The sequence below is a fragment of the Cucumis melo genome, chromosome 12, assembly GCF_025177605.1.
Source record: "Cucumis melo cultivar AY chromosome 12, USDA_Cmelo_AY_1.0, whole genome shotgun sequence".
NCBI lineage: Eukaryota > Viridiplantae > Streptophyta > Magnoliopsida > Cucurbitales > Cucurbitaceae > Cucumis > Cucumis melo.
In genome coordinates, this window is record NC_066868.1 from 7,293,523 (window position 1) to 7,304,628 (window position 11,106).

General features: G+C 47.1%; 1 protein-coding gene and 1 long non-coding RNA gene across 2 annotated transcripts; both read right to left on the reverse strand.

Annotated features, from left to right (window-relative positions):
• Positions 1 to 1,907: 1,907 nt before the first annotated feature.
• On the reverse strand, positions 1,908 to 3,385 carry LOC127144199 (uncharacterized). Its single transcript, XR_007815766.1, has 3 exons — positions 3,061 to 3,385; positions 2,908 to 2,976; positions 1,908 to 2,159 (listed from the first exon to the last, which is right to left on the reverse strand). It is a non-coding gene; the product is annotated as an uncharacterized LOC127144199 (long non-coding RNA).
• Positions 3,386 to 7,217: 3,832 nt separating this feature from the next.
• LOC127144138 (uncharacterized) lies at positions 7,218 to 10,485 on the reverse strand. The gene is made up of 4 exons (XM_051079699.1): positions 10,161 to 10,485; positions 10,008 to 10,076; positions 7,981 to 8,708; positions 7,218 to 7,238 (listed from the first exon to the last, which is right to left on the reverse strand). Exons 3-4 carry the CDS (start codon positions 8,701 to 8,703, stop codon positions 7,218 to 7,220), a joined length of 744 nt encoding a protein of 247 aa, XP_050935656.1. The 5' UTR covers positions 8,704 to 8,708; positions 10,008 to 10,076; positions 10,161 to 10,485.
• Positions 10,486 to 11,106: the final 621 nt, after the last annotated feature.

Below are 11,106 nucleotides of genomic sequence, written 5' to 3' on the forward strand. Positions count from 1 at the left end.
CAAATGGTCTATAGTGTATGACTAAGGTTAGACGCTTTATTCTGGAGCCGCTATGGATGCAGCCCGATTTCTAGTTAGTACAAACAATGTGATGCTAAATCGTTCATATAGAGAAATGGAAGTGAGGACATCCTATGTAAAGAGTTTATACAAGTCTGGAACCATCAAATAGTCACTATTAAGTTAGAACCACATATACATATAACTATCAAGTTTATAACAAAATTTTCACTTTTTAATATAATTAAATAAACACAAAAAATTATTAATTAAATTCAATTTCAATAACACCAAAAAATCTAGTTGTACTAATTTATTAAATATCCATCCATTGTATGCGAAGGACTCACTATGTATCTCTTTCTCGCATGAAAGCTAAGTTCTCATTATCTACAAGTATTCCTATTGCTTGTCCAAGTATAAGTGAAACAATAGGTTTATTTGGATGATCCAGAGTCGAACACAGGAAATTGATATCAAAGGTTCATTCTAGGATTTACTCATCATTTAGGTGGTATAAAAGAATTATCTATACAGTATAATGAAATGTGTGTTTAACTATAACTACTTATCTACACTAGAGGATCTGTAAAAGGTGAATTAAATGGATGCGAGATGAAGATGCGAACTAACTTGTATTAAGAATGGGTGAAGAAATGTGTATGTGTGACTAGTCTATGATTAAGGTGAGCTCCTCTCGAAGTCTTTTAATGCCACACTTGCCCTCCTATCGGGGTACAAATGACTCAACCTAGTTAGGCAAGATATATCTAGAAGGTTTCACTTATAAGACTTATGGTATTTCTCTTTTAAAGTTGACAACCTAAAGAAAGTAGGCATTCGAGCATTGTATAATATGAACAACACATATTACAAAGAATACAAAATTGGAGAGAAAAGAGGGTGGAAAGTTTTTACAAGTTAGGAAAAAAGGAAAATTGGCTTCCATCCATTCAAACTCCAAACTCTGATTCGCAGGTTTTGAAGTTCTTTATATAGGAAACTGTTGGCAGGAAACTTTTACTCTTCTGATCATGTCAGCATCGAAAGTCGCCATTGTAAAGTCACATCATCCCCAACTACCATTCTTGTCTTTTAGTGAACCATCTTCACGTAGTTGATGAAGCTCCTCGCCTAGCATTTGTTCTCGCTTAATGGACTCTTCTCGCGTAGCTCTTGTACGATATCCTCTGTGGTTCACTTATTTTTTCTTTGTTTTTATTCATGCATTAAGAAAATGGAATGCGGTAAAGCAGTCATGTATGCTCATGTAAAGTGTATTTTTAAATACTTTTGTTTTCTCAACATAATCATGGCAATTTGATACACTTCTTCTACATTTTGGGCTCATTATTCTATAAAGGAGGTTACAATAACTTATATTTCTACAAGTTATGATACCCTTAAATTAAGAATTGTCCTTGTCCTTAAGCATCTCTCTGTATTATGCTTGTCCTCGCAAATATAGTATAGTGAGATAAGGTGCTATCGGTGCTTAGAGTTTCACCTCGCAAGTATTGTATCGAAGAATAGGGATTCCACGTCTAGAGTTTCGTCTTGTAGATACAAATAGTTCAAGGTATAGCAAGCAAGAAAGAAAAGAGAAAGTTAAAAACTAAGTTTGAAGAGAAAATTTATTTGCTATGTTTATGTATATTATTTTGCTCAAAGTTTTCATTATCATGCTTCGTTTTAAATGTTGTCACTCAAGGGACTTTATAGCTCATCCTTTAAATGTTTAATTTCATTACAAATAGAGGTTGTGGTTATAGTGTTTGTTAAAGCATCTGCCTACTCTACTAAAAGGTGATTAGATTTTTGTACGACTCTGTAACGACCCGACTCTTTATGCTGAATCGAAGTGGTTACTGAATCTAGGATCAGTGTTTAAGTCATAAAATCCGGTGTAAATAAATGCAAAGAAATCTAGCAAATGTATTTATGGAAGATAGTTAAAGTAACATGTAGAAATACGAGTTAAGTTTAAAATCCCTAAGCGGGCCCTATCTACAAAAATAACCAAAGTAAACATGCAGAAAGCCGAAACATGAATTTAACTGTAAAGTAAAACATGTGCGGAAGCAGGAAAACCCCTATGGCTCGCCACGGTCACTTCACGTCGCTCGCCAGCTTGCCCTTGCCCTTGCCTCGTCCTCTACCTGAAAACATAAAACGAAGAGAATGAGTATAAAAATACTCAGTAAGGGACCCACTACTAGTCCCACTAGGTGCCTGTTAACATTCCTATCGAGTCCTGAAACTAGTACCCAATCTCTGGCACGCTCCCGAACACGTGCAACATGCGCCCCGTGGGGACTTAACTCTGGTCTTCGGTGTCCAGGGGACACTTAGGACCGTCGGGATGCGAGGACCCCGTCGAGTCGCTCGAGTCATATCTATAGTCATGCTGGACTGGCGCCCCGTCGAGCCTAACAGTCCTAAATAGGTGGTGATCCCGAAGGACACCCATGCAGGTACGACTCAGATAGGAGAAGTTAACAGATACCCCAATCCCAACATACATATGCATACGTCATCAAATTATCATCAGAAAATAACCACCATCTCATCCCCCACTACAGCTATCATCAAACAGTCACTAATAGTTCTCATTATACAGTCACATACGTCGTAAGTCCATCAGTCTTATCATACAGTCACATACATCATAAGTCCCTCAGTCTTATCATACAGTCACATACATCATAAGTCCATCAGTCTTCCCATACAGTCACATATGGTTCGAGGGTTCTCATTACCATAATATTATGCCAAAGTATGGCCATGTCATTCGTCAGATCATGATAAAATATTATCATACATCGTAAGCCCAACCATCATCGTATGTCACTGAAGGAACATGCAACATCAAATTCTCACATGGGGCTAGTAGTAGAAATCTCTTACCTCGAGATGTTGCTAGATGAGTTCCTACTGAGGAAGTCCTAAGCTGCAGCAGCTATTTGGTCCAATTTGCTTCTTGAGGAAAGTAATTAAATTAATTAAATTTCCAAATTAACTCATTTAATTACTGGGCAGGCTAGGGAAATTGGAAATTACCAAAAATTTAGGTGGAAGGAGCCAAAACAGGCTTGGCGGCTCGGCTGGAAGAAGGCAGGACCGGCTCGGCTTGGTGCAGACGCGGCTCGGCTCGGTATGGGGACTTCGCGTGCGGCTCGGCTTGCTACAGGGAGGGGACGCGGCTCGGCTACGCGGAACACACGGCGCGGCGCGCTTGCACGCGGGAGAGTCAGGCACGTGTGGCACGGGCGCGGGTTCGGTTCCGGGTTCGGGCGCGCGGGCGGTTCCAGGTTCGAGCGCGCGGGCGGTTCCGGGTTCGGGTTCGTTCGTCGGCTGGAGGCGGGCGCGTTCGCGGCTTCGATACGGCTCGGGTGTAGGCGCGTTCGCGGCTCGGGTGCAGACGACGATGGCTGGCGACGCGGCTTCGACGTGGAGATGGATCTCGGCTTCGCGACGCGTTCGGCGCAGAGGTGGATTCGGCTTCGGGACGCGACGGGTTTCGGCTGACCTGCCTCAGATCGAAGCGGCGCGGCTCCTTCGGCTGGCGGACGCGGTACGACGCGGCTTCTACGATGGCTGGCTTGCGGCGGCGTGCGACGGCGGCGGCGGCGGCGGAGATTGGCGGCGGCGGCTAGGGTTTCCCCTTCTCTCCCTCTTCTCTTTTCTTTTCCTTTTCTTTTCCTTTTCTTTTTCCTTTTCTTTTCCTTTTCTTTTTCCTTTTCTTTTCCTTTTATAAAATAATTTCCCTTCTTTTCTCTTCTTTGTTAAATTCCAAATTTCACCCTTCTCTCTCAAATTTCTCCAATATCTTCACCAAATTCCTCCTTTCCCTCAACTTCCAAATACCAATTAAATCTTTAATTACCAAGTATAATTAAAGTTGAAATTTGCTTAATATTTTAAAAGGGGAAAATTCACATCTTGATGACATAAGTTTCATTATTTAATTATAAACAAATAAATGAATAAAATAAAAATAAATACTTGAATTTAAAAAAAAATGAACAACATGAGATCATTGGGGTGTTACATACTTCCCCCCTTAGAAAGCTTTCGTCCTCGAAAGCTCTAATCCTCGAACATTTCTGGGTACTGGGCCTTTATGTCCTCTTCTCTCTCCCACGTGGCCTCTTCAACTCCATGGTTCTGCCAGAGGACTTTGACTAGTGGAATATCTCGACTACGAAGCTTCTTGACCTCTCTTGCCAAGATCTCGACAGGCTGCTCCTCGTAGCTCAAGTTCTCACTGACCTGTAGGGGCTCGAAGTCCACGATGTGCGTCGGGTCTGCGACATACCTCCTCAACATGGAGACATGGAATACGTCATGCACTGCTGAGAGGGATGGGGGCAAGGCCAAACGATAAGCCACAGGGCCAATCCGTTCCAGTATCTCAAATGGCCCCACGAAACGTGGACTCAACTTCCCCTTCTTCTCGAACCTCAGAACGCCCTTCATCGGTGCTACCTTCAAAAAGACCATATCTCCCACTTCAAACTCGAGGTCCTTACGTCGTACATCAGCGTAACTCTTCTGTCTGCTCTGTGCGGTCAGCATACGAGCTCGGATCTTCTGTATGGCTGCATTGGTAGTCTGCACTAACTCGGGGCCTAGCATCCTCTGCTCTCCAACCTCGCCCCAGCAGACAGGGGATCTACAGCACTTGCCATACAGAGCCTCAAACGGAGCCATACCAATGGTAGCCTGGTAACTGTTATTATAGGCGAACTCCATTAGATGCAGGTGGGAGTCCCAACTTCCTGAAAACTCTAGCACACAGGCCCGCAGCATATCCTCCAAAATCTGGTTCAGTCTCTCTGTCTGACCATCAGTCTGAGGGTGGAATGCCGTGCTGAAGTCCAGCCTCGTACCTAATGCAAGTTGGAGCCCTTGCCAAAATTTCGAAGTGAAACGGGCATCCCTGTCTGAAACGATGGATACTGGTACTCCGTGCAGTCTTACTATTTCCGTCATGTATAACTGCCCCCACTTGCTGGCAGTGTACGTGGATTTCCCTGGCACGAAGTGGGCTGTCTTCGTGAGTCTGTCGACCACAACCCAGATCACCGTGTAGCCCTTCACGGTCTTGGGCAGTCCCGTGATAAAGTCCATCGACACACTCTCCCACTTCCACCCTGGCACACTCAAGGGTTGCAACAACCCTGCTGGATGCTGCCTAGGTGCCTTCACCTGCTGGCACACCAAGCACCTACTGACGAACTCTGCTACATCCCTCTTCATGCCCCTCCACCAATAGACACTCCTTAAGTCCTGGTACATCTTCGTACTCCCAGGGTGCATGGTAAACGGGGAACTGTGAGCCTCAGTCAAAAGCTCTGTCTTAACTGCGCTGTCTTCCGGCACACACAGGCGTCCCTCAAACATAAGGCCATCATCAGAGGATATAGAGAACTCTTCACCTTGCTCCGTCTCTACCATACGACGTTTCTCTGCCAAGTAAGGATCACTCAGCTGAGCAGCAATGATCTTTTGCCTCAAGGTTGGCTGAACTGTCAACTGAGCCAACTGTGCGGCAACCTCACCTACTGAGACTGCAATCTCGGCTCTCTCCAAATCCCTGAGTAAGGGGGTCTGCTTCGTGACTAGCGCTGCTGAATGTGCAACCTTCCTACTCAGCGCGTCAGCCACTACATTTGCTTTACCTGGATGGTACAGGATCTCGCAGTCGTAGTCTTTCACCAACTCGAGCCACCTCCTCTGCCTCATGTTCAACTCCTTCTGAGTGAAGAAATACTTCAGGCTCTTGTGGTCGGTGTAAATCTGAATCTTCTCACCGTACAGATAGTGCCTCCATATCTTCAGTGCAAAGACTACAGCTGCCAACTCCAAGTCGTGGGTAGGGTAGTTCTGCTCATGATTCTTCAACTGGCGTGAGGCATACGCAACTACCTTACCTTGCTGCATCAGGACACATCCCAGTCCTTTCTCAGAGGCATCACTATAGATCACAAAACTTCCCGACCCATCAGGCACTGTCAGGACTGGTGCCGTCACTAGCTTCTGCTTAAGCTCTTGGAAACTACTCTCACATGCTGGGCTCCAGACAAAAGGGGTTCCCTTCCTGGTCAACTGGGTCAATGGGCTGGCTATGCGTGAGAAGTCTTCTACAAACCTCCTGTAGTATCCTGCCAGACCCAGAAAACTGCGAATCTCACTGACTGTAGACGGTCGAGGCCAGTTGGTCACCGCTTCGACCTTAGCTGGGTCCACCGAGACTCCCTCACTGGAAACCACGTGCCCTAAAAATGTCACCTTCTTTAACCAGAACTCACACTTGGAGAACTTGGCGTATAGCTTATGAGCTCGAAGGGTCTCCAAGACTTGGTGCAAGTGCTCTTCGTGTTCGGCCTCAGTCTTGGAATAGATCAAGATATCGTCAATGAAGACTATGACGAATTGGTCTAGAAAGTCCTTAAACACCCTGTTCATCAAATCCATGAACACTGCAGGGGCATTAGTTAAACCAAAGGACATCACTATGAATTCGTAGTGTCCGTACCTCGAACGAAAGGCCGTCTTGGGAATATCACCGTCCCTAATCCTCAACTGGTGATAGCCTGATCGCAGGTCGATCTTGGAAAAGACGGTGGCCCCCTGTAACTGGTCGAACAGGTCCTCGATTCTGGGTAAGGGGTAGCGGTTCTTAACTGTCACCTTGTTCAATTCTCGGTAGTCAATGCAAAGGCGCATCGACCCATCCTTCTTCTTCACGAACAACACTGGGGCTCCCCAAGGTGATACACTGGGCCGGATGAAGCCTTTGTCCAGCAACTCCTGTAACTGGACCTTCAACTCCTTTAGCTCAGCTGGAGCCATTCTGTAAGGAGCTCTAGAGATAGGGGCGGTGCCGGGCTCTAACTCAATGGCGAAGTCTACCTCCCTGGGAGGCGGAAGTCCTGGGAGTTCGTCGGGGAAAACGTCAGGGTACTCCCTTACTACTGGTTCGGAAGATAGGGAAACTTCTGGTTCTGCCATATCTACTACGTTCGCCAAGATACCCCAAGTACCCTGGCTAAGTAGCTTACTCGCCTTCATTGCTGAGATGACCTTGGGTATACCTACCATGCCTGCTCCTCTAAACTTAAACTTATCCCCGGAAGGAGGGTTAAAGACCACTTCCTTATTAAAACAGTCTATGGTTGCATGGTTAGTTGACAACCAATCCATGCCTAAAATTACATCGAAATCTTGCATATCTAGCACCAGTAAAGTTACGTTCAAGGTATGGTTTGCTATTTCTACCCAACATGCCCTTATTTTTTCCTTAGACAAAAGGACCTCTCCAGAAGGAGTAGAGACAGACAAGGCACTACCCAACGGTTCTACTTCTAAACCCGCATGCTTGACAAAAATAGAGGATATAAATGAATGCGATGACCCCGAGTCAAATAGTACCAAAGCATAATGCCCCAAGATTGGGAGCGTACCTGTCACCACCGTACTAGCTCGCTCGGCCTCCTGCCGGTTCGTGGCAAAGACTCTCCCCTGCTGGGGAGCAGAAGGCTGACGTGGCGTCGTCTCTAAGGGTTTCCGAGGACACGCATCAGCGGTGTGCCCCGGCTGCCTGCACCTGAAGCAGACTCCACTCCCAGCTAAACATTGTCCTCCATGGACCTTCCCACCGGTAGTACAAGTGGGTAGCTCTCTCAAAGTTCTCCCAGCTGCTGCCAGCTCCCGACGGTGTCTCTGGAAGACACCTCCTGACCTCGGAGTCCGCTGTGGTATTACGTCGGGCTGCGCCTCCGCCTTCCTCTTCTGTCCCGAGGCTGACCCTGTGCCGACAACCTTAGATTGACCAGCTCTCTCATGCAGGCTCAGATCCAGTGCTATGCGTAGAGCATCCGCATGAGTGGTTGGTCGAAGAGCTCGTACAAAACCCTGGAGGTCTAACCTGAGGCCATTAACAAATCTCTCAGTCCTGGCGGCCTCATCCCTTACCACATCAGGGGCAAAACGGGACAACAGGTCGAACTCGGCATCATATTGTTCCACGCTCAGTTTGCCTTGCTCCAAGTTTAGGAATTCTTGGAGCTTGGCGTGCTTCACGTTGGCAGAGAAGAACTTAGCATAAAAGCTCTCCCTGAATTGCTCCCATGTGATCTTGCTGGCATCTCCTCCCAGCGCCCTCTCAGCAGTCTCCCACCAGGCAGTCCCCCTATCCTCCAAACAGAAAGCTGCACACTGCACCTTCTGGTCTTCTGGGCACTTCATGTACCTGAAGATCGTCTCTATGGATGTCAACCACAGCTGGGCTCTAAAGGGGTTGTCCAAGGATCCGTCGAAAGTCTTCGGGTTGTACTTCCTAAAATCCCTCAAGTGCTTGGCCTCAGCTGACAGTTGTACTGGCACCGGCTGGGCTTCCACCGGGGCTGGAGGGATGACGGGCTGGTCCTGAACAGGGGCTGGAGGGACTACAGGCTGGTCCTGAACAGGGGCGGCCTGGTTCTGCTGAGCAGCGAGGAACGGCGCTAGAGCAGCTTGCAGCATGGCCTGGTAACGCTGCTCCATTGCGGCGAGATCCGCCTGAGTGACCGGTGCATTAGGGTTGACTGGTACGTCGGGGTTGACTGGCGGCGCGGCAGGTTGCTCCGCCGGTTGGCCACGACCGGCTCCTCTGCCTCCCCTGCCACCTCCTCGGCGTGCACCTCTACGTGGCGGCATTCTTCCTAAAATTCACCAACAAATTTTTCACCACTAGAACTCAATATTCTCACTCTAAGTCTAATCTAATCAGGCAACATTATAATCTTAATATTTGTAAAGCTTTAGGCATACCTGGCGAGTGACGAAGGACCGTATAGCCATAGGGTGAGGTAAAAATCAAAACAAAATGACTTACATCATAAGTCAGTCTACAGGACCTAAAACACTGCGCTCTGATACCAACTGTAACGACCCGACTCTTTATGCTGAATCGAAGTGGTTACTGAATCTAGGATCAGTGTTTAAGTCATAAAATCCGGTGTAAATAAATGCAAAGAAATCTAGCAAATGTATTTATGGAAGATAGTTAAAGTAACATGTAGAAATACGAGTTAAGTTTAAAATCCCTAAGCGGGCCCTATCTACAAAAATAACCAAAGTAAACATGCAGAAAGCCGAAACATGAATTTAACTGTAAAGTAAAACATGTGCGGAAGCAGGAAAACCCCTATGGCTCGCCACGGTCACTTCACGTCGCTCGCCAGCTTGCCCTTGCCCTTGCCTCGTCCTCTACCTGAAAACATAAAACGAAGAGAATGAGTATAAAAATACTCAGTAAGGGACCCACTACTAGTCCCACTAGGTGCCTGTTAACATTCCTATCGAGTCCTGAAACTAGTACCCAATCTCTGGCACGCTCCCGAACACGTGCAACATGCGCCCCGTGGGGACTTAACTCTGGTCTTCGGTGTCCAGGGGACACTTAGGACCGTCGGGATGCGAGGACCCCGTCGAGTCGCTCGAGTCATATCTATAGTCATGCTGGACTGGCGCCCCGTCGAGCCTAACAGTCCTAAATAGGTGGTGATCCCGAAGGACACCCATGCAGGTACGACTCAGATAGGAGAAGTTAACAGATACCCCAATCCCAACATACATATGCATACGTCATCAAATTATCATCAGAAAATAACCACCATCTCATCCCCCACTACAGCTATCATCAAACAGTCACTAATAGTTCTCATTATACAGTCACATACGTCGTAAGTCCATCAGTCTTATCATACAGTCACATACATCATAAGTCCCTCAGTCTTATCATACAGTCACATACATCATAAGTCCATCAGTCTTCCCATACAGTCACATATGGTTCGAGGGTTCTCATTACCATAATATTATGCCAAAGTATGGCCATGTCATTCGTCAGATCATGATAAAATATTATCATACATCGTAAGCCCAACCATCATCGTATGTCACTGAAGGAACATGCAACATCAAATTCTCACATGGGGCTAGTAGTAGAAATCTCTTACCTCGAGATGTTGCTAGATGAGTTCCTACTGAGGAAGTCCTAAGCTGCAGCAGCTATTTGGTCCAATTTGCTTCTTGAGGAAAGTAATTAAATTAATTAAATTTCCAAATTAACTCATTTAATTACTGGGCAGGCTAGGGAAATTGGAAATTACCAAAAATTTAGGTGGAAGGAGCCAAAACAGGCTTGGCGGCTCGGCTGGAAGAAGGCAGGACCGGCTCGGCTTGGTGCAGACGCGGCTCGGCTCGGTATGGGGACTTCGCGTGCGGCTCGGCTTGCTACAGGGAGGGGACGCGGCTCGGCTACGCGGAACACACGGCGCGGCGCGCTTGCACGCGGGAGAGTCAGGCACGTGTGGCACGGGCGCGGGTTCGGTTCCGGGTTCGGGCGCGCGGGCGGTTCCAGGTTCGAGCGCGCGGGCGGTTCCGGGTTCGGGTTCGTTCGTCGGCTGGAGGCGGGCGCGTTCGCGGCTTCGATACGGCTCGGGTGTAGGCGCGTTCGCGGCTCGGGTGCAGACGACGATGGCTGGCGACGCGGCTTCGACGTGGAGATGGATCTCGGCTTCGCGACGCGTTCGGCGCAGAGGTGGATTCGGCTTCGGGACGCGACGGGTTTCGGCTGACCTGCCTCAGATCGAAGCGGCGCGGCTCCTTCGGCTGGCGGACGCGGTACGACGCGGCTTCTACGATGGCTGGCTTGCGGCGGCGTGCGACGGCGGCGGCGGCGGCGGAGATTGGCGGCGGCGGCTAGGGTTTCCCCTTCTCTCCCTCTTCTCTTTTCTTTTCCTTTTCTTTTCCTTTTCTTTTTCCTTTTCTTTTCCTTTTCTTTTTCCTTTTCTTTTCCTTTTATAAAATAATTTCCCTTCTTTTCTCTTCTTTGTTAAATTCCAAATTTCACCCTTCTCTCTCAAATTTCTCCAATATCTTCACCAAATTCCTCCTTTCCCTCAACTTCCAAATACCAATTAAATCTTTAATTACCAAGTATAATTAAAGTTGAAATTTGCTTAATATTTTAAAAGGGGAAAATTCACATCTTGATGACATAAGTTTCATTATTTAATTATAAACAAATAAATGAATAAAATAAAAATAAATACT

Bases quoted from the DNA above. Each gene is read 5' to 3' on its own strand.
- LOC127144138 (XM_051079699.1), bottom strand. From the start codon at position 8,703: ATGCCGCCACGTAGAGGTGCACGCCGAGGAGGTGGCAGGGGAGGCAGA. The intron at 7,239-7,980 runs GTAAGGGATGAG...TACTGGTGCTAG, and splicing joins CCCGTTTTGCCCCTGATGTG to ATATGCAAGATTTCGATGTA.